Source organism: Chrysemys picta, chromosome 5, assembly GCF_011386835.1.
Source record: "Chrysemys picta bellii isolate R12L10 chromosome 5, ASM1138683v2, whole genome shotgun sequence".
NCBI lineage: Eukaryota > Metazoa > Chordata > Testudines > Emydidae > Chrysemys > Chrysemys picta.
The window spans coordinates 98,734,974-98,759,142 of record NC_088795.1 but is presented as its reverse complement, the minus strand read 5'-3'; the positions used below and the strand labels follow the sequence as shown (position 1 = coordinate 98,759,142).

The 24,169-nt window shown below is 42.3% G+C and overlaps 1 protein-coding gene across 16 annotated transcripts in view; it reads left to right on the top strand.

Annotated features, from left to right (window-relative positions):
• The window catches only part of NSUN7 (NOP2/Sun RNA methyltransferase family member 7), a 56,884-nt gene that overhangs the window by 18,588 nt on the left and 14,127 nt on the right, over positions 1–24,169 (top strand). For all 16 annotated transcript variants that reach the window (XM_065596952.1, XM_065596949.1, XM_065596953.1 and 13 more), the window contains 5 exons: positions 6,698–6,828; positions 11,331–11,483; positions 12,983–13,166; positions 16,614–16,824; positions 19,531–19,674. In XM_065596952.1, coding sequence (XP_065453024.1) covers positions 6,728–6,828; positions 11,331–11,483; positions 12,983–13,166; positions 16,614–16,824; positions 19,531–19,674 — 793 coding nt within the window. In that variant the 5' untranslated portion in view covers positions 6,698–6,727. The remainder of the gene's footprint in view (positions 1–6,697; positions 6,829–11,330; positions 11,484–12,982; positions 13,167–16,613; positions 16,825–19,530; positions 19,675–24,169) is intronic.

Below are 24,169 nucleotides of genomic sequence, written 5' to 3'. Positions count from 1 at the left end.
AGGGTAGCTGGCCCGGGGCAGGCTTGGCCAGTCCTCCTCGGGGTAGCTGGCCCGGGGCAGGCTTGGCCAGTCCTCCTCGGGGTAGCTGGCCCGGGGCAGGCTTGGCCAGTCCTCCTCGGGGTAGCTGGCCCGGGGCAGGCTTGGCCAGTCCTCCTCGGGGTAGCTGGCCCGGGGCAGGCTTGGCCAGTCCTCCTCGGGGTAGCGGGCCCGGGGCAGGCTTGGTCAGTCCTCCTCGGGGTACCTGGCGAGAGGTAGGCTCGACCGGCGCAGTGGGGTAGCAGGCGGCTCGCGGCCTGCGGCTGTCTCCCAAGCAGGAGCTCGGCCCAGGACGTCTGCTCTCTCTGCCGGCCTGGGCTGCACTGAGCTCTGCAGGCGGGCTTTTATACTTCCGGGTCGAGGCCGTGACCTCAGAGGGGCGGGCGCCGGACCCGGTGGCTCCGCACACGTTGGGGTTAGGGGAAGTTCGGCCCTATGTGGGACGGAGGGGCACCACACCGCCTCACTACACTACTCATACTGAAGATTCAGCCATTTATGCTTGCCATTTGTAGCCATGCTTTGTAAGGGGTTGACAACTTTGAATAGCCAGAATGTTAAAGGGAATACTTAAACTAAGAAGTCTGAAAATGTTCTAAAGCTTATTTTACTCTTAATTTTGAATTAATTTAGTAGCACTCATGGCGTGGAAATTCCGACAGCTAAAGAAATTCTGGAGTCTTCTGTTTTCTCCTCAAGAAGGGGGAGGCTCAGCAGAAACTTCCCTCATGTTGTTACTTCAGTCAAGTTCAACCCTTTTCTGGAAAGGCAGTATTTAGAGATGAGGACTTAGGGTGACATTTCCATCCTTGTTGTGGTCTCTTTTTGCAAAATATAAGGGCAGAGCAATTTAAAGAGGCCATAAAATCCTGTATTTAACCAGGGGAGGATTTCCCTGGAGAACAGAGGACAGCGGAAGACAGCCATAGGCTGTCTTTGGTGCACCCCAACTCAAGTTGTGATGTGTAGGGCCGGAGCAGCATATGTAAGATGTGGCTGCAGCATGCAGTGCTGCAGAGATTTCAACAGTGCAGCAGCCCATATGGCAGCCTGAGGAGGCTGCTGTGACTTACACACGCCACCAGGGCTGCCTGTTACTTCAGGAGCTTCTCTAGTCCCCAAAGCAGCCCAGGACCAGGAAGGTGGCTAAAAGTCTCCTTTTGCTCTCATAGACTTAAAGGCCTGAAAGGACTATCATAATCATCTTGTCTGACCTCCTCCATGTTGCAGGCCAGAAAACATCACCCACCGACCCCTGTAATAGATCCATAACCTCTGGCTGAGTTACTGAAGACTTCAAGTTAGAGAATCCACCATTTACTCTAGTTGAAACCTACAAGTAACCTGTACCCCATGCTGCAGTGAAAGACGAACCCCCCACACCCTGGGGTCTATGCCAATCTGCCCTGGGGGGAAATTCCTTCCTGACCCCAAATATGGTGATCATCTGGACCCTGAGCGTGTTGGCAAGATTCACCAGAGAGACACCTGGGAAAGAATTCACTGCAGTAACGCAATCCCTCCCCCTCTAGAATCCCGTCGTTGGCCGTTGGGGATATTTGCTATTAGCAGTCACAGATGGGCCACATGCAGTCTCATCATACTGTCCCCTGCAAAAATTGATCAAGCTCAATCTTGAAGCCATCGCGAAGGGTTCTCTCATCGCCAGAATGGCCCTCCAGGCTTCTCTCAATTCTGCAGACATATTTGATTGCTACATCCGTTGTTAGGCATTGTGCTTCCTGGCTACATCTCTGGCTTCAAGACTAAGCTTGATAAGTTTATGGAGGGGATGGTATAATGGGATAGCCTAATTTTGGCAATTAATTCGTCTTTGACTACTAGTGGTAAATATGCCCAATGGCTTGTGATGGGATGTTAGATGGGGTGGGATCTGAGTTACTACAGAGAATTCTTTCCTGGGTGTCTGGCTGGTGAGTCTTGCCCACATGCTCAGGGTTTAGCTGATCGCCATATTTGGGGTCGGGAAGGAATTTTCCTCCAGGGCAGATTGGCAGAAGCCCTGGGGGTTTTTCGCCTTCCTCTGCAGCATGGGGCACGGGTCACTTGCTGGAAGATTCTCTGCACCTTGAAGTCTTTAAACCATGATTTGAGGACTTCAATGGCTCAGACACAGGTTTGATACAGGAGTGGGTGGGTGAGATTCTGTGGCCTGCATTGTGCAGGAGGTCAGACTAGGTGATCATAATGGTCCCTTCTGACCTTAAAGTCTATGATTCTCTGATCTGTCCGGGTTTCTGAGGGAAGTTCAAGCCACAATCGAGGACTTACCTTTTGAAGGCCAAAAACTGTTTGCGTACAACACCACCACGTCCTTGCACATCTTGAAGGACTCACAGGCGACCCTGAAGAAACTTGGAATTTGTCCCTCCAAATAAAAAGAAACAAGGCAGATTTTATAACCCACGATTTTGCACTGGCCAATACACTCAACCCCAATGACAGTATGACCAATGCCGCAAACAATGTCAGTCTAGACACCGGCAGCCCCAAGATCATCCGTCCATGTCTCAACCATCTACTTCCAGGCAAACATTTTGAGTGTTGGTCGAGGACACGAGAACCTCACATTCCCTAATTCAGGATTTACATTTTGTCACCATATTACCCAGTCTGGAAGACCATCACTACAGACAAATGGGTTCTGGAAATTATCCAGCAGGGTTACTCCATCCCCTTTATTTCTATTCCACCTATCCATTCCCCTTCCCTGTCCCTCCTCAGGGACCCCTCTCACAAGCACATGTTACAACGGGAAATAAACCTCTACAGTTAGGTGCTGTGGAACCTGTACCAGTTCAACACAGGGGGAGAGAGGATTTTATTTCCATTATTTTCTCACTCCGAAAAAAATTGGGGAGAGTGGAGGCCCATCATGGATTTATGGAAACTCAACAAGTTCATGAAAACACAACATTTCAAAATGGTGACTCTATCCACAATAATTCCGACATTGGAGAAAGGAGATTGACTCTCGGCCCTCGACCTACAAGACATTTACTTTCATGTTACCATCCATCTGGCACACAGACGATTCCTGCACTTCATCCTAGGGAAACAACATTTCTAATAAAGAGTGCTTTCTTTCACCTTTCCACTGCCCCAAGGGTCTTTTCCAAAGTTCTTGCCGACATGACTGCTCACCTCCACAGGCAGAAGGTGATGATCTTTCCATGTTTAGATGACTGTCTTCTAAAGGCACCAATGCAACAGGCAGCAACCAGTGCCACTTACACAACAATAACCCTTTTTATGGCCTTGGGCTTACAAATAAATCTTCAGAAGTCCACTACGATACCTACCCAACATTTGGAGTTTATAGGGGCAATCTCAAGGTGACAGCGAGATTACCCCAACGCTTCCTCACTTTAACCAATCTAATTACAACAGTTAGGGGCAGCCCACAAACGTCCGCCAGAATGTGCTTACAAGTTTTGGGGCACATGACGCTACAACGTTTGTTGTAAAATATGCCAGGCTCCACATGAGATGTTTACAGGCCTGTCTCCTCCCTGTCTATAGTCTGCACAGACACTCCCTCAACAGACATCTCATGATGCCTCGCAGAGTAAAGCACTTGCTCATATGGGCACACACCCTACCAACACCTGCTCAGGTGTTCCCTTCCTACAAAAAGTTCTATCTGTGATGATCACCACAGACGCTTCCCTCCTGGGTTGGGGGGCACACTTATGCGACAATACCATCCAGGGTCGCTGGTCTCTAGCAGAATCCAATCTCCACATAAACTTACTGGAGCTAAGGGCAGTCCGAAATGCTTGCCAGCACTTTCTTCCTCTAATTCACAAGAAGACTGTAAAGATTCTCATGAACAATCTAGCAACCATGTTTTGTCTAAACTGCCAAGGGGGCTCGATCATATCCCCTCTGTTCAGAAATAGTTCATCTCTGGCAATGGTGCATCACCAACAGCATAGACATTCTGGCATTCTATTTGCCCGGTCGCCAGAACGCAACAGTAGATCAACTAATCAGAAACTTCTCCCAAACTTCTCCCACGAGTGGGAGATGGATCCCAAAATCCTCAAAGCCATATTCAAACAATAGGGATTCCCCACCATAGACCTCTCTGCTACTGCCCACAATGCCAAGTGTCTTCAGTACTGCTCTCGGGCCGGAGTGAGACACAACTCCCAGGGCGACGCCTTCCTTCTGAAATGGGACGCTCCACTGCTGTATGCCTTCCCTCCAATCCCATTACTGAGTCATGTCCTTCACAAGACCTCCACAACAGAACGATCAAAGGATCAAACTACATCCAAACAAAGACTATCCAAATGGATATCACCATGTAACCAGTTGTGTTACCAAAACAACAATCTGCCTGCTCCCTCCGGAGTTTGCACACACTCCACCAGAGCAATGTCGACACTGTGGCCTTTCTCAACAATGTGCCCATCACAGACATTTGTAAAGCAGCTACATGGGCATCAGTCCATATCTTTACTAAACACTACACTTTAGAACAACAATCAACTGTAGAGGTTCAGTTTGGACTCAGTGCTATCCAGTGTACATAAACCAACTCTGAAGCCCCTCCCCTCCACTGAGGGGCACTGCTCAACTGTCACCTAAAGTGGGGCACCCACAGGGACACTCCTCGAAGAAGAGAAGGTTACTCAACTTGTGCAGTAACAGGTTCTTCGAGATGGTTGTCCCTATGGGTGCTCCACTACCCGACTTTGGAGTTTCACACTGATCCTCAGGAGGTAGAGAAGAACCTGGGGGAGGGTTGGCTGCGCACACTAGGTAGACACCCGTAGTGGTGCGAGACAGCTGCTACACATGCGCGGCCAACCTAGGCACTGATACTACAAATCTCAGAATTACAAGCGCAAGGTACTAAGACACCTAAAGTGGAGAACCCACAGGGACAACCATCTAGAAGAACCTCAGTTAGTGCACAAGGTGAGTAACCTTCTCCTCAATGATGGTTCTCCGCTCCCCTCTCCCCCAGATGAAATTTTCCTCATTGCATTTTTAGGTCTAGGTATATTTAATCCTGGTTTTGTGTGACATGTGGGCGGGCAGGGATGCAATAGATGACCTCTTGAGGTCCATTCCAATCCTATATTTCTAGGATTTCATGATCTATAATCAAAGAAATAATGAAAGCTGCTTGGAGGGGTTAGCTTTTTATCATAATATTTCATAAAGTTATCAATAACTTTGTCTACAGTTTTGTATTAAAAGCTGTATACTTTACAAAACCTTAAATCTTCACGTTCTCAATGCTGGGTATTAAATAAGCTAAGCTGAACTTTAAAGGAGCAAAGTTAATACTGTGGTTAAGACAGGAGACTTAAGTGCCCAGGTTTGAAAATTTTAGCATAATATCACCTAAAGCCAAATTTAGGCACTTAAATAAGGGGTAAGCATCTCCATATCTCATTGACTTAATGACTTCAAACTGATCTTACAGTACTGTGCACCTTTGAAAGTCAGGACACTTATGTAGGTGCCAAAATATGGATTTTAGGTGGCTGACTTCAGATATTCAAGTTTGGAAAACTGTGGCTACTTAATATCTTTGCACTTCAGTCTGCCGATTAGTAAAATAAAGATATTTCCCTAATTCATGGGTTTATTGTGAGGATCAATTCCTTTTTTTCTAGTTAACGTACTTTGTATACTTATACCTATATATATAAAAACACCATTTCTTACCTTCCTCTTTAACTTATGTGTGAATGTATTGCACATGAATGGTATTAGATTTACAGTTTAGGGGACTGAAGTTCATACAACAGATACAGCTTGGCAGCAGTAGTGCCAACCTACCCTGAGAATGAGCCTCAACTCTTACCTGATGAGAGAACCCCTAGGGCTGAAAGTAATCTATTCATGCTCATTCAGTCCTGGATGCCCCTGCTAATTCCAACAAGATTTTGAATTAGTGTCAGTTGTGGAAAATTTCTAATAAGAATGCTGAGGACAGCATGGAAATAATTTTTCTGTGGTAGCAGTGGTTGAATCAATACTGATTTTTTAAAAAAAATCTTACACTTTGAATGTTATGCAATAAAATGAAAAGCTATTAAAAAGGTATTGTGTGCTTCTCTTACCTTGAATATTACTGACTGTACAACAGTCAAATTCTACTTCTAAAAATGATCTTTATGAACAGAAACATTTGAACACTTTTGCCAACAATTTAACATTTAAAGCTGCCTACTGTAACTTTTCTGTTACCAGTCGGATGAAGAGGAATACTGTTCTAATATATCTGCAATCTGCTGCAAAAGAGAACAATATAGTTGGAGGGTGAGGGGAAAATTATAATTGTAAACTCTAAAGGAAAGAAATGTAACCATTTTTTTTCTTCACCTTGGAGAACTAAAAGTTTGGGTGTTTCAATAAAAATAGTTAATAAAAGTCTGTCTTATTGATGAAAAGGTAGGCACTTAAAATCATGTCTCTACCTATTTTTCATTCAAAATAAGTCTCCATAATACATAGCAATCTCTCTAAAGGAACCACCTATGTCGACTCTTATGTGTAGTCCTAATGAAGACATAGTTCTTCTGTGAGTGTAAAGGTCTGGAGGTGGATCTCTTTGTATGATTGGGACCTACCTGTTTTGTTTCCATTTCTCTAAATGGTTATTTTCCTGTTGCAGCCAGATGAATTGACCAGTTTAATTGTTGTAATGTTGTATGACCTCCAAGATCGAAAGTTTCAAGCCCGACAGATTTCTGATGAAGAGGAATCAATACCAGAAGTCAGAGATGTAGAACATTATCTATACAGGTATATGTTATAGGTAATTTTCTAAGTGGGCATAAATATAGACTATTATAGGCTATATAAGGTTTTTAAAATTGCAAATATTGTAAACATCTGTTTTCATCTCAAGCCATAGTGGGCTTCTTTAAAGATGATTTGGTTTCAAAGAGAAACTTCTGAATTCCTAAAGTTAAGATTAAACTTGTATTTAGTCAAAACTGCTGATGGAATACTTTTGAAGTAAAAATGTAGTGCCTTATTTTTGTTGCTTATCTGATGGAAAAATCCAGAAAACCTCAGACCAAGTCAATATGAAAAAACATTACTCCATCATTCAATAAACAGATTCAGAAAGATGAGCATGGTGTGGTAAAGAACCAAGGAATCTCTGTAAAACACCTAACAGCCTTGCATTCTGCTCTACCGTACTTCCTCTAGGTTATTTTAGAGGTACTTTCATAAGACATCGAACAAAGAATCTGATAAGTCTCATATTTAAAATAATGCCACATCATTCCCTCTGTAGTATATTTACTTAGTAAAGCCACTGGATTCGTGGGAGAATATGGTCTCACTATTGAATTTAGAACAGCCTGACGAGTTGCTGAACAGATCTGTGTCAGGCACCCTTTGAGGACAGTAAAGGTATCTTTGCACTGGAGCTGGAAGATGTAATTTCTGGCTTGTAATTTCTGCTAGTTAAGATCATGGTAGCATGCTAAAAATAGAAGTGTAGCTGCACTGGCACAAGCAGTTGGATGGGCTAGCTGCCCTGAGTACAGTCCTGTCCAAGACCCTGGGTACATAGTCAGAGCTTGGATGAATATGTCTACTTGAACTGGAAATTATATCTTCCAGCTCCAGTTGAAATATATTCTAAGTACTTTAGAGACAAAAAGACCATCATGGTTGAGGAATGGTAAGCTTAAATCCTCCTTTCTGTTCAAATCCTGATTAACCAGGGTTTGTGTACAGGGGCTGGGGATGGGAATTATCAGGAATCTTCTTTCCTGCTTTTCTAAACTACAGAGGTATAGTAAAACTATTTCGCAGTTGCTATTGCATCTGTTGTATGGCTTCTATGTAGGGTATGTTTCACAAATCAATTGGCCAGGCCCGTGAGCATGCCCAAAACATTTTCTGCACTGCTTCTGATTGAGCCCCAGCAGAGCAGTTACATGACATGCTAGAAAATGCATGCAGCAGCCTGTTTGACTCTAGTTCTGTTGCCTATTGGGCCTGTGAGCCAGAATGTGGTGAGGGTATGAGCCTGAGTGAACAAAGCAAAAATGCCAAAGATTGCCCAAATGTAATTTTGTGTTGTTCCTCACAAATTCAGAGCTACATTATACTATGCTTCTGACTGAGGAAGCATTTCCATTATTAAAAAAGTTTCCTGTTTCTAATTTTCTGAAAAAGATAAATGAATGCCTTCAGCCACCTAATCAATTTTGTAAGGATTTGTACAACATCCTTTCACTGTGAAAAGTAGTTCCTACTAAAAGTGCAAAAGAAAATAGTAGATAAAAGGTTTTCTCAATTACTTACATAATATTAATATAGTCAAATAGATTTTGCTCTTTAAAATATCCTGGATTATTTTTCCCCTTCCTGTCCCCAAGAAACCCCTCTGCCCTTTCTACACCAGTCTGTGGCCTTTTTAGCTACATTTCTTCTTCGAGTGCTTGCTCATGTCCATTCCATGCTAAGAATGTGCACCCCATGTGCACAGTTGCTGCAGTTTTTTCCCTCAGTGGCATATGTAGGACTGACACTAGTGCCGTCTGTGTTGCTCATGTCCATTCCATGATCCACCCTCCTACCCCTCTCAGAGTTATTGGCAAGAAGGAATTTAGAGTGTGTGGGGGCTGACGTTGTCTCTTATAGCGGCGCGTATGTGTGTGGTTCCAGAGGGTGCTAGAGACGGCCCTATGGGTACCACTGAGGGAAAAAATCTCTGACAAATGTGCATCTGGCGCGCACCTCGAAGAACAACAACAGTTATGAAAGGTCAGTAACCGTTTCTTATTCCTCCTTCTGGTTTAAAAGCTAAATTGGGAGCTATTCAACAGTCCAGTGGTTGTCACGCTTTTCCATATTTGAAACTCCTTCCACCGAATCAGGACTCCACTCCCATTTAGCAATATGGGAAGCATAGGATGGTTGTTGGGCCCCCATGGTGAAAACCATGCAATATTCAACATTCTTTTTGGTGAAAGAATATCAGTTGAAAGTAGCTGTTTGATTATAAAGCTTGGAAGAATAACACTATTCAAATTCAAGTCTTGGGCTTCTGGGGGATGGGAAAGAGAGAGTAAAGCTTCAAATATTCCAAGAACCCTTAAACAACAGTAAAGGTTAGAAAAACTTAGCATATGTACTGAAAGTTGAGAAAAGATGTATGTAACCCTACCGCTTTCCTTCAACACAATATCTCCATTAAAAAAGCCTGCTGAACATCTAGTGTTGGCTTTTACAATAGGTGGTAGGTTAAAAGTGGCTGAAAGTGCCATTGCCTGCTGCTGAATGGAAATGTGGCACTTTGGAGAAGTAGAATGTTTTAAGTATTATTTTTCTTCTCCAACTCATTATTGCCACCCCAACAATTGGGAAGAAGGATGGTCTAAAGTACTGTTTAGAGTGCTAGCCTGGGACTCTGGAGACCCAGTTCCCTGCTCCACCACAGATTTCAAATACAACAAAATCTGGCTGGTCAAAATTGCTTACTAAGTATAAGACAAGAGACCACAGGTTGATGTAACAAATAGTGGAAAAGTATGGTAACAATGAAACAAAACTGGTCATCATGAAAAGCAGTGGTTGCAGCACACCAGATTCATAATTATTGTCTATTTTTTGTAGGCATTGTGGTATTGCAGAGTTTTAAGGAGAGTTTTGAAAAAGGGCAATGTTCATAGGAGCTCCTATGTATGAAGGGTGACATAGGAGAAAGCGTGAAGGTGGTGGGTTGAAGATTTAACAAACGGTCAATGAAGGCTTGCATAATTGGCATAGTGGACATGTGGGTCAGCATCTGGATAGTGTATGGGATACTAGGCCCTTAAGGGTATGTCTAGACTCCAGTTAAAAACACCTGCAGCTGGCCTGTGTCAGCTGACTCAGGCTCATGGGGCTTGGACTACCAGGTTGTTTAATCGTGGTGTAGATGTTCAGGCTTGGGATGGGCTGACCCCGTCAGGGGGTAAGGTCCCAGAGCCCAAGCTCCAACCTGAGCCTGAACGTTTACCCTGCAGTTAAACAACGCTGTAGTCTGTGCCTCATGAATTCGAGTCAGCTGACACAGGGCAACTATGGGTGTTTTTAATTGTAGTGTAGACATACCCCCTCCCCCCCCCCCCATAAGCCAAGACGAATTCAGGCTTCATCAATGAGCCATGTTTCAAGTTTAAATGGCCAAAGTAGATTTGTGCAGATATTCAAAATATGATACATGCTAGACTGTGTTCCTCAAGCTTTGGAACTGCCCATCCCACATAAGTAGGGTTCAGATACATGCATAGTTCTGTTGGACTCTGGGTTTGGTTCTCCCATTTTTGGAACTCAGATGCTCTGCTGGGCTCCATTCCTCCTATCTGGTGTTTTGGTTCCACAGATCAGAAAGTGGGGAGAAATGCTGGTACACTTCCAAGTACCATCCACTTGTGACACCAAAATATCACTCACAATATGTTAAGGGGTCGGCAACCTTTCAGAAGCAGTGTGCCGAGTCTTTATTTATTCACTCTAATTTAAGGTTTTGCGTGCCAGTAATACAATTTAACGTTTTTAGAAGGTCTCTTTCTATAAATCTATAATATATAACTAAACTATTGTATGTAAAGTAAATAAGGTTTTTAAAATGTTTAAGAAGAGTCATTTAAAATTAAATTAAAATGCAGAGCCCCCCAGGCCGGTGGCCAGGACCCAGGCAGTGTGAGTGCCACTGAAAATCAGCTCGCGTGCCGCCTTCGGCACACGTGCCATAGGTTGCCTACCCCTGTGTTAGTCCCTCTACTTTTTTGTGTGCTTTGATCAGCCATGAAATAGCTAACAATTCTGATGTTTAAATTATCATCATTTGGCATTAGAGTTAACACACCATTTATGAATGAGGCAGTTAACACTTCTTAAAAACCATTGTTTCAGGCTCCTTGGAAATTCAGATTTCATTGCCTTTGGTTACAAGTGCATCATGTTTTTCAGGGTTTTCCCCTTTTCACCTTAACAGCTACACACTTCCTTTCTTTTTTAAAATAGAAGCTGAAATTCAGGAGGTCGGGGTGAGACATGGCTCAATTTGAGTCAATTGTATGCTTAAGTAATATAGTCTCAGCTATGCATGTTGGCTTAGACTGCAAGCTCCTTGGGGCAGGGACTGTTTCATACTACATTTTTGCACAGTGTCCTGCAAAATGGGACCACACTCGTGATTGTGGCCTCTGGGCATTACTGCAGTATAAATGTTAAGTCATCATAATGAACTAAAATCTTCTAATCTGGGTAAAGCTATCATTTTATACTTGTAGTTTTAAGACCAAATTGGCTGCGGCTCTAGCAAGATGTCGAATCAAACATGATGCTCTTTCAATTGAATATATTCTACCAGAAACTCTACGGAAACAGGAACAAAGAGCTTCTGCTTTACCGTTGTATGCTTGGATAAATACATTAAAAAGCAGGTAAGATCTGTAAAATTAACATTTTAGAAATATACCTATTAAATTGTATATTGCCCTTCTATGAATTTGTTTTAAAATTTTGCACAGTACAGTATTATCTTATAAGGCATGGGTTTCTTGTAATAAACATTTATTTAACAGACCCAATTGACCTAAACATCACACTTCCATCTGCCATTTTTTTAACATACTAGTGATACAGTAATCTTAGGTGTTACTTATAACTGACAAGATGCTAGAGGAAAAACATATTTTCTATTGTTTTTTTTCCAATTTACTTGATGAATTGGACAACACCTTGAGTGTATCTGCACTGTGCTGGAAGGCTGCGTTCCAGTGTGGGTAGTCAGACGTGCTAGCTCTGCTACAGCTATTGCATTAAAAATTAAGATATAGCCAGGGTTGGTGCCTGAATATGTACTCAGGGGTTCTGAGTGGGTTTTTACTCAGGCAGCTAGCCCAAGCTGCTGCCTGTGCTACCCTGACTACACTGCTATTTTTAGTATGCTATCTTGAGCAGAGCTAGCATGTCTGTCTGCATGTGCTCAGAAGCACTCTCCCAGGTGTAGTACAGACGTACTTTTTGCATATAGTCATCCACACTGTTTCCCCTGCATAGTCAATTTCCCCAATTTGTTTTTGTGTCTTGAACATAGCAACAAAGTGGAGAAAAAATATCAAAACCAAAAATGTTATTTTAAAACTGCAAAAATTGGTAGAGGGTTCTGGGAGTGACGTATAGTACATAGAACTACTTTTAATTGATTTTTTAAAAAATTGTTTTGCTAGTTGACAGTGTTCCTTTAAATGCTTCTTTATGTATATGTCAGTAAATAATACTAGTTTTAGTATTTATTACAGTACTAAAAGAACTGATAGGATGGATAACTTGACATCATTGTCACATCTTGTTTTCCTTACCAGTAATTTCTTCATAACCTTCCTTACCTAAAATGTTCTGTCTTGTCTATTTTAGGACAGTTTCAGGGCAGAGAACGTGTCTTACTCTGAACATGATTCTGCACCTTGTATTCAACCCGAGTACATGTTAGTTGACCTGACTAAAGATTGTCATGTTGGGCCCTCTGTTTACGATGTACAGTGTAAATTTATGGCACTGTATAAACAATAGTAGATTAAAACAAATGCAAGATTTTTCTGCATGACACTTAACCTGCATGACTGTACCATGGGTATTATGAATTACAAATTGCTTAATGTTCATTCATGCATTATCTTTCCTCAAGAGGGTGATTCAGAGAATAAGCAACAAATTCACTGGTGGTGTAAATGGATGCGAGTCCATTGTAGTCAGCTGAACTGCAGCTGTTTACACCAGCAGTAAATTTGGTATGAAATGTCAAATCCTAACTCTGAGTTCTGTTTTTATGATACTTTTTATGGCAAAAATCCAGATGTTCCAAGTGAATTTTTAGTTATTAACATTGTATGTTCAGTGGTCAGGATTACTATGAGTTATGAATGTTATATGTTAACAGCCTTGAAGACATTTACAAAGAATTGAAAAAAGAGGGATTCACAAAAGTTGAATCTGTGTCAGATTTTGAAGGTTATACTTATTGTCTGGACAAGCACTGCCATGATGTACTGGTTTTTCCTGCCTCTCTCAAAGAAGAAATACTTAATTTGGAACTTTTCACAGGTTACAAACTCATCTTACAGGTCAGCAAAATAAGTCTGGAGTGGGTCTCATAATCTGATCTGCAAACTAAGCTAATGTTGTGCATTATCGTCTGTTCAGACATTGCATGGTTTTAATTTTTTTTTATGACTAAATAAATAACCAGGCACTAGCACTTTCTGCAGACTTCCTAGTAAGCAGGTTCTGAATGAGCTGTCCCCTGACATCTGGTGCTGAGCTGGGGGAAAAGACTTAAGGAACAGACTGTGTTTGTATAGACATGCCTACTTTGCCTAGGTATGCAGCATGATGGAGCTGCTTTGCCAAAGTATCACTTTTGTCTGGTGTTGGGTTATGGATCATTTCAGTAATGAGTGCAGAGGTAATTAAATGTTATCCTTATTGTGTAAGTAAAGGGCAGCAGAACTGTAATTAGCTTGCCCTGATTGAGGAGGTCCCCCTAAACTGAACCTTACTCACCATGCAGGGGGTAGGAATGCCAAATCTCAGTGGAAGAGATGGGGGTGGGGGCAGGTGGTCCTACTTGGTGGTGTGTACTCTGTCCAAAAAGTCCTAAACACCATTTGACCACGCCTCTCTAGTGTTTAAAGGCGGAGCTAATGAGACTCACTTGTGAGTCATTGTTTCTGTTCAATGATTACTAGAGGTGAAACCCTGAGAACGTCTTGGGGTTAGGGACAGTGATGAAAGGAAAGACGATGCAGGGCTGTACTGGCAGTGAGGCTCCCTGCTACCCAGTGAAATCACTAAAGACCTGTGTTATGTGGTAGAACCTCAGAACATGGTATCGCAGAGGTGGCATTAAGTGTCCAATAGTGACAGCATGCAACCAGCACAGCAAAGAAAAGCAGCAGCAGCACAGGATCAGCAGCACAGAAAAGCAGTGGATGCAGTGGCAAACAGCCAGTTGCAGAGGCACCAAGTGACCATAGAGACATTGCTCCCCCCCTTCCTTTCTGAACACCTCAACAAGCTCTGGGTCTTCACTAACAAAGGACAGCCAGCTGTGAATGGGGTGTAGCAGAGGGAGAGAGGAGTGGTGTGTTAAAGAGACATTCATTTATCATATTTTCCCACTGCCAGGTGGGAAACTGAGGCAAAGAACTGCCCAACATGCAGTGGGGGCAGGTTTTTGCTTATGGCTGCATGCTTTTGAATGTGTGTGTGGTGTGGTCCCAAATGAATGCTTGGATCCATTCCCTTTTATTAAAAGTTCTTTTGTTATACACAGACTCAGTGTTTGCGAATGGGGAAACATTCCTCTTGGAGGTTTCTGGGGTGATAGTACGTTTTCCCAAAATACTGGGTGGGGGCTTGAGCCGGTTCTGTTTTGTATTGTTAAGAGGAAATGCTAGATATTGAACCTGGCCCTTGTTGCTTCCGAAAGTATTACTATTCTCAACTGCAAATATGACTCAACGTGGTAGCTCCAATGCAACCAGTATGACGTCTGAGTTGAGATTTTTATTATAAAACTTTTTTAAATAGAGACTATGGGTAAAATTTTCAAAAGTATAAGAGTCCCATATCTAAATGAGACATAGGACCTTTTGTCTTTGAAAATAGGATTTAAGCTCCTATATCACTTTGGCACTTTTGAAAACAAATTCTCTAGTTGATAAATAATGGCATCTGAATGTTTGACATTTCTACTGCAGTTATTTCCCTAGGCTGAAATAGTGGCCACTCCCCCTCCATGCTGCATGCATAGGGGTTCCCAGCCACTGAAGCTTCAGAAACTCCGGTGGCTTTTCCCCTGGCTTGCCCTCAGGATCACCTCCATGCCAGCCTATTCAAAGCTGGTGCAGAGATCCCCATCATAGTACACAGATGGTGTGAGGCCCCTATACAACAGCTCTGCTGCTATCCTGTTCCTACACTAAATCAGCTTTTTTGTTTGAAATAGCAATAAGCACTTTATAAAAGTCCACATGACCAGATGAATGTGGGGGACTTTTTCCTTGCTCTCCACAGCACCTAAGGCCTTAGTACTGAAGACAACATGACCTATAGTCAAGATTTTCAAAAGTGATGAGTGACTTTGAATGCACAGCTTGAGAACCTTGAAAGGGTTGCTCAATAGTCACTTTTGAAAATCTTGGCCCCTTATTTGTAACTCTCGTAAAGGCCTCATATGCATATTAAGTAAGACAGCTACAGAATAAGACTGCCCTATCTAAAGGAGATACTGACGTTCAACTCTAGTAACAGTCTGAGTCCCCGGACACATGGTCCTCCTACAACAGTATCCAATAGCATGATCCTAATCTAAATGATTTTATCAGCAAAATAACTCCTACTGGGAAAAACTCATCTCTGTTATTGATATGATGCAGATTAACCAAGTTGTTCAACATCCAGAACAGATCTGCTCATTAGAACTTTGCAGATGCTATGATGGAGGCAATGAAACTCTTCTTCACCTCCTGCAAAGCTACTGTATAAGTTTATTTAAAATTGTTTGTCACAGTCAAATTCAGCACAAGACTTGTAACATGTTCTCTACCTGTCTTCGTTCTAGCTTTATCTATACTAGGCCATCAGTATACTGTAGTGATGTGAGGATTCACCTATGAAAGGGGAATCTTAGTGGGCATTGCACTGATAATCAAGGTTGAAAGAGGATTCTAATGTCATCCCAGATCATTGATAAAAGAGGCATATTGGCTGAACAGGACTATTTCCCAAAGTCATCAGAAAACAAGGTTCCATTTGCCTCCAGGGACATATCAATAAAACATGTCCTTTTCCACAGTAAAAGAGGTATGCCCCAACCTCAAATTGGAAGAGGTAACGGTTGATCTTGATGAGGGTGTACATCTTTGCCCACCAACCTCTAATTTTGAGATAATCCGTTTTTTCTTTTTGGAGGTCTTGTGAGGCTTTGCAGTCGCTTTGGGTTCAAATCTGTAAAAGGAAGCTTTGTTGCCAAGAGCTTATCTTCCCTTTCAATCAAGGTTTACTTCATAGCTCTACCATTTGACTGTGTGAGAGAGAATTTCCCCCCTAGAACTGCATAAGACAGCCATGTGAACATCCTTGCATTTTTCTTTGTCATTGTAAACTTCATTTAGCAGCCTGACTTCAGGCATTTGAAATGATTATTGAGTTCCCCCTTGCCAGGGATGACAGACATACCTATCTGTTTCTCCCATTCTTCTGTGCCCACTGACAGCTCAACCTTTTTGTGTGTGTTGGAGTTGGAATGATATTCTATAATTTTTTAAATTTAGAATCAGTGAGGTTTGTATTTTAATATTTAAATCTAAGCCATCCAGACTTTATAAAGATTTGTTTTTCTTTCCCCACCCATTGGTAAGAGGAACTGAACTCACTTGTCTAGTTGGAAAGAGTACAGTACTTGGAGTAACCAAATTAATCTGAAGCTAAAATTCAACAACCTAAATCTACCAATTATTAATTAGCCATATTTAATTATTTAACTGGCATCATGTATTATCTTTTAGGATAAGTCTCGCAGCCTTGCTGTACATTCTGTGAAGGCCTTATTGAACATGGATGATGACATCATAGTAGCTCATATAGGTTCACGGCTGACTGCTGCCCACATGTCAGTGTTGTCAAATCAGAGCACATCCAAAGTTTTTGTATGTGGTGTAAAATCGCAGGCAAAGGAAGTTGAACTGAAGGAGCTATTCACACGCATGGAATGTGGAAGTATGTGTTAAACATTTATTTAATAATACAATTATTTCCAGATCCCAGGTAATTCTGCCACATTTTAAAGCTTACTCTTTATTTGAGCAAAAATGTTTTTAAAATGTTTCTGGTACAATATGTATTTAAAAAAATCCTTCAGATATTTAAAAATGTCTGTCAGTGTTCTCATTCATGCACCATCAGGGCAGGGTTAGGTAAATATTTGCATTGTGTTTTGTTTTGTGTGTGTGGTGTTTTTTTTTTTTTAAAGGAGTTAAGTCAGTTAGAGGTTCACATGTTCTGTCTTAATCCCATGAAAAATTCTGTTGCTGCAACTGTGAAATTAAGTGACAAGTCTAGTAAATACCACACTTCACCAATTTATCAAGTATTTTATTTGGCAAATGAGTAGTGAGTGTTTTTTGTGTGGCGAGAGAGAGAGTTGTACAGAAAATTCCCAGTTTGTACCCTCAAGCCTCATTTCACAGCATCCTTCTTAAAGGGAGAAGAGGGAGAGGATGTTCCTTTTAGAGTCCAGTAACATTGCCCCTAGAGATCACTTGAAAGCTTTGCTGCAATGTGATGTACTGCCTGTCGTTAGTATCTTTGCAATCTGCTGCTTCTGAGTTCAGCTGCACCTGATATGCTCTGCTCAGAGAGGCAATCTTAGCTAGGTCTCTAAAAATCCCTATTGGGATTTAACCTAAACACCCCCATACAGCTATCTTGCAAGGCAGAGCTTCCTGCTAGGGTATACCTCTCAACACCTGGACTCTGAAAGGAGGGGCAGTGAGGGACAACACACCTTGAAATGAAGGACATCAAATATTTTCCTGAACACAGTTTAATTTTTTTTTTTGAAAGTACAGGCGTGCATGAGATTCCCAATTCTTAGTCAACTATTCAGAGATTATACGTGGCCTATACAAAGAAACACAAAATGCAACTGAAATAAAATCCATGATCAAAGCAGGCAACATGAGGAGAGAATTTCCATTCTCTCTTTCGCCTTCCTCCCTCCCTCTGTCCTGATTCTATCCCCTGCTCCACTCTATCTCCCTGCCTGTCTCCTCATCTTTATCCCTCTGTCCCTTCTTCCAACTCCCTCCTTCCTCCTCTTTCCTCCCACACTCTCTCTCTCGGTCCATCTCTACTGTTTCAGGTGACAGTTCCCTCCCTCCTCACAGTCCCAGGTGCCATTAGTGCCTCTTTTCCCTCTCCTTTGCCACGATCCAAAGTTTTTGCCTGGCAACTAATGACTTGAGATGGGTTGGCACCTTCTGTTTGGCTGTCCTGCCTGAGAGGAGGGAAAGGAGTGGAATGTGGAGCGGGGCCTCATGCTTCCTTCACACCTGTTTTCCGTGAAACAACCTTAAATATCAGGGCCAGATGTGGGATGTCTCGCACAATGTGGGACGCTTGAGAGGTACGTCCTAGGGTCACCACAGGGGCAGAAAGAGCCAAAGCTATGGGATCATGAAAGATGAATTCAGACTGGAACAAGTGCAAAGAAGTGCTATTAGGATGATTCGGGGAATGGAGGGCCTATTTTATGGGGGTGAGACTGGAAGAGCTTGGCTTGTTTAGCCTAGCAAAGCAAAGGCTGAGAGGGGATATGATTACTCTCTATAAATATACATCATGGGGGGGGGGTGAAGAACTATTTAAGCTAAAGGACAGTGTTGGCACAAGAACAAATGGCTATAAACTGGCCATGAACAACTTCAGGCTGGAAATTAGAACAGCTTCCCAATAGGAGTTGTGGGAGCAAACAACTAAACTAGTTCTGAGAGAGAGCTGGACAAATTTATGAGTGCGATTGTATGATGGGGTTCCTTGTGGGCAGCAGGACCCAGCAGTCCCAAGGATCCTGTTTGGTGTTCCTAAATCTCACACTTCAGGGCTTCAACTGCTCACCTCAAGGAATCAGGAAGGGACATCCCCCCCCCCCCCCCCCCCCGTCCAATGTATGCTGCTGTTATGTAGGTGTTTTTTTGTTTCTTTCCTTCCTCTGAAACATCAGAGATGGCAACAGCTGGAGAGGGGATACTGGACGGGGAGGGGCTGGTGTCCTGAGATAGTACCAGGCATTCTCTTTCTTGCTTGGCTGGCTGGTTCTTGCTTATGTGCTGAAGATCTCACTGATCACCATATATGGGGTTAGGATGGAATTTCCCCCCAGGTCATATTGGTAGTGACCTTAGGGTGTTTCCCCCTTCCTCTGCATCCTGGGTTGCTTGCCAAGATCATCTGGGTATACCTCACTTAATCAGGTCGCTGCCATAGCAGAGGCCTCGAGCATTGGTATCTCTCAGTCCGTCCTATTCTCTGCCTAAAGTAAAACATAATACTTTGTTCTCCTGAGACCTGTAAATCCTTGGTCTAATTTCAGTTGCTGGGTTCAGTGTGTGGGTGCTGGGTAGTATTTGTGGTTTGTAGTAGGAAGGCAGTCAGACTAGATGAGCTGGTGGTTTATTCTGGCCTTAAATTATATGACACTGTTCCCTTCAGGGGGCCCATCCAGGCCCTTGTAGAGATAATACAATATGAAAAATCTAGTAACTGATAAGTAACTGGATTTTAATTATAAGTATTCATATTTTAATGGTAGACAAACTGTTTTAGGTGAAATTAGCATAATGCTAGCAGGCTTTCTGCTTTATTAGATTAAAATTTTACTGGATTACTTTCATATTAACCTTTCAGTGTTTCCTTGTTTCTCAGATATTGAGCTACTACATGAGGATTTTACTGAGATTGAACCAACAGATCAAAGACTGCAAAAGGCTAAAGTTATTCTGCTGCTACCTCGGTGCTCAGGATTGGGTGTTAGTAATCCAATAGAATTTATTCTAAATGAACATGAAGGTAATTTTGATACTACAGTATAATTAAACTTAAAGAAAATGAAAACACAATTGGTTAACTTGTCAGCGCTCTGTGGCAGGGACAATTTTTTTGTTGTTCAGTGCCTAAGCCAAGTGTCCTATTTCTTCACTGGAGGCCACAGGTGCTACAATGATACAAATAATAATATTATTCAAATTCTTTTTTTTTATTTCACCTTACAAAAATATAGATCCTATGAATAATACTTTGAATACTCCTACATGTATAAATGCAAAATATCATATAAATACACCTCTACCCCGATATAACACGAATTTGGATATAACGCGGTAAAGCAGCGCTCCGGGTGGGCGGGGCTGCGCACTCTGGCGGATCAAAGCAAGTTCGATATAACGCAGTTTCACCTATGATGCGGTAAGATTTTTTGGCTCGCGAGGACAGCGTTATATCGGGGTAGAGGTGTACAATGGGATGGTTGCGCAATTAAAATTGCAAAGACAGATGAATGCTGATTACTGGAAGTGGTAGGGGGACAAATCTGAAAATTCGGAATTGTGGAATTTTTGAATAGTGGAATTTCAGACAAATCTAATTTTGGCACCATAACTTAATTTTGGATAATTAGAGTTCAAGTTTAGTCATGAATTGCAAAGAGTCAGTTTCCAACAGCTGTGTTATCTTAGCTGCGCTTCACGCTGGCCAAATAAACACCTCTAAAATGTCTCCTAGTATATTTAGTACTTTGATAAATTAGGTAGAACAGCTACTCCATAGAGGTATGATATTCTCCTAAACTATATATTTAAGATGTTTTTATGTTGGGTCAAAGTTTTATCCCTAATTATAAGAACATAAGAATGGCCATACTAGGTCAGACCAAAGATCCATCCAGTCTATTATCCTGTTTTCCGACAGTGGCCAATGCCAGGTGCTCCAGAGGGAGTGAACCTAACAGGTAATGATCAAGTGATCTCTCTCCTGCAATCCATCTCCACCCTCTGACAAACAGAGGCTAGGGACACCATTCCTTACCCATCCTGGCTAATAGCCATTAATGGACTTAACCTCCATGAATTTATCTAGTTCTCTTTTAAACCCTGTTATAGTACTAGCCTTCACAACCTCCTCAGGGAAGGAGTTCCACAGGTTGACTGCACTGTGTGAAGAACTTTCTTTTATTTGTTTTAAACATGCTGACCATTAATTTCATTTGGTGGCTCCTAGTTCTTATATTATGGGAGCAAGTAAATAACTTTTTCTTATTCGCTTTCTCCACACAACTCATGATTTTATATACTTCTATCATATCCCCCCCTTAGTCTCCTCTTTTCCAAGCTGAAAAGTCCTAGCCTCTTTAATCTCTCCTCATATGGCACTTGTTCCAAACCCCTAATCATTTTAGTTGCCTTTCTCTGAAACTTTTCTAATGCCAATATATCTTTTTTGAGATGAGGAGACCACATCTGTACGCGGTATTCAAGATGTGGGTGTACCATCGATTTATATAAGGGCAATAAGATATTCTCCGTCTTATTCTCTATCCCTTTTTTAATGATTCCTAATATCCTGTTTGCCTTTTTGACTGCCGCTGCACACTGCGTGGACGTCTTCAGAGAACTATCCACGCTGACTCCAAGGCTAGGTCTACACTACGGGGGGGGTCGACCTAAGATACGCAACTTCAGCTATTCGTATAGCTGAAGTTGTGTATTTTAGGTCGACTTACCTGGCTGTGAGGACGGCAGCGAGTCGACTGCTGCTGCTCCCCCGCCGACTCCGCTTCCACCTCTCGCTGCGGTGGAGTTCCAGAGTCGACGGCAGAGCGATCGGGGATCGATTTTCGATCCCCGATAGATCGATCGCTACCAGCCAATTCGGCGGGTAGTGAAGACGTGCCCCAAGATCTTTCCTGAAACATAATTAGACATTATGAAACATTAGCAACATAATTACTTTTAATATTCTGATTTTGTTTCAGTATCAATCTTGTTATTTTACAATAATATATATACAGCGTGAGATACACAATTTTCACTTCAGAGTCAGTAATATACTCATTCCCCTCATTTTTCTAATAACAGGGATATCAATCTGTTACTGTGGTCACCATTGTCACAGAACTGTGAATTTTGACATTTATATGGACCCAGTTTGTTTTGATCTAGTCCTCTTTGAAAGGGGACTAGATCAAAGCAAACTGTTGATACAGGGCAGCAGGGTCCACATGAACAGTTCATTAGTTGTCTTTGATCAGCTGCATCCTCCTCCTCCCCATCGCGCCTACACTCCTGTCTGTCTTTTGCCCTTGCCCCCCTGTACCTCCTCCAGACTTCTGCACCCACCCAGCCACCCCTAGCTCCACGTCTGCATCTAAAACCCCATCTGCCTCCCCTAGCCTTGTGTCTCCAACTTCCACTCTGAGTCCCCCCAGTCCACAGAGCCCCCTCTCCCCAGTGCGGAGCTCCTAGAAGGGGCAGGGCTGTGTCTTTTCCCCCTCCCCCAATACCCTGTGGTGACTGCTCCCATTCTCTGCCCTCTTTCCTTAGCTCCCGTGATCCCTTACTCCCTCACCTGGTACTGGGACCTACTGCCCAGGCTTAGCACTTCACTAGCAGTTCCTAGGCTCAGACATCCCACTGTACAGAAGGTTCTTCATCCAATCAGAAAGTGAAGGGCAGTGCCCAGTTGCTTGGCCCATCCTGACCATTCCTTCTCCAGCAATAGGCTGGGGAGAGAGAAGGGAGAGGCGGATTGGCGAAGCTGGTGAAAGAGAAGGGTTGAGGGTCAGGCAAGTTGGGGGTAGAAGGGACTGGGATGTAGAGGGCCCAGGAACCTGCAAGGGGGAAAGAAGACAGAGAGAGCGGTCACTGCAGGGAACCTGGGGGATGAAGGGGGCAAAGACCCAGCCCTGCCTCTTCTAGGAGCTCTGCACTGGGAAGAGGGGTCTGGGCGGTGGCGGGGGGGGGAGTCAGAGTGGAAGGCCAGCCCCCCCCGTCCCCATATAATTTGAGCACTGATTAACAGTTTGTTTGCTTTGATCTAATTTTGTTTCAAAGAGGACTAGATCAAAACAAACTAATGAACTGTGACTGTGCAGCAGCAGTGTCCACAAGGTTGCCATCCACTAAAGATAGGACAAGAAGTAATGGGCTTAATCTATATCAAGAGAGATTTAGGTTAGATATTAGGAAAACCTTTCTAACTACAGTATAAGGTGGTTAAGCCCTGGAATAGGTTTTCAAGAGAGATTGTCAGGTCCCCATCATTGGAAGCTTTTAAAAACAAGTTGGACAAACACCTGTCAGAGATGGTCTAGGTTTACTTGGTCCTGCCACAGCTCAGGGGGCTGGACTTGATGACATCTCAAGGTCCCTTCCAGCCCTACATTTCTATGATTCTATGACCATAGCAGAAAATTACCTATTTCTTTTACTGTGACTGTGCTTTGAAAAAATCTTATCCCTATTTATTGAGGACATGGACATGAAAAAGAAATGTATTTTCTTAAGAGTCCAGCTGGTACTGCACTTATGACAGACATCAAGTGGAGAATTCATCTTTGTTTATTATATCAAAATTGGCTAGCTTAAAAACAATTGTTAAAAGGAGGTTTACAACTTTTGAGATCAGTAGAAGGGCTGAATGAATAATTGATTTTTTGGTTCAAGGGCCAAACCAAAAAAAAAATTTAGTTTCAAACTGACACTGATTTTTTTCCTCCCTCACTGAAACTCAAAACATAAACTTTGTTTAGGTTGAACGTTTGGAATGTCAATTCATAACTACATTTTCTAAATGAAATGTCAAAACGTTTAATTTGAAAATGTCGAAACAAAATGTTCTGATATTTTTGAAAATTTTTTTTGGCAGAAACTATTTGCCGAATTTGACTTGAATTTGCAAATTGTTTCAGTGTCCCGAAAAATGCATTTGTTGGCAAATTTACTATTCACTGAATTTTTTTTCCCTAGTACAAACCAGCAGAAGGGGGGGAAAAAAAACTTTTAAATGAAACAGGAAACTATTAATTACACGCCCATCCTAATTTAAAAAAGGCAATGAGAAATATAGGAAAACCTAATGAACAATACTGTGTTTAGAACCTGGGTTTTTTGCAGTACTTCATGCTACTCATCAGATGGAATCAGCTAATATTTAAATCTGGACTTTATTCTGACAGATTACATGAAGTACCTAACTTTTAACATTTAGGTTGTGACAAAAATAAAGGCTAGAAAACTTAGTATAATGTGTGAAGTGCTGCTGACATTTTTCAAACCATGTCTTCTCTCATGTACACTTCACAACCAGCAAGATCCTTTCTCCTCCTGTTCTTCCTTCCAGTGGGAGAGTTCTTCATATTCCCCATTCAGTGGGGAATTACTAGCTCATTGATTACTAATACTTATTTTTTGCTTAGTTCTGATTTGCATTTGAAAATTCAAGATGTCCAAGAAGGAAATGAGCATTGTGGTAATGCTCTTGATGACTCTACAGGATTTGGAGACCAGTT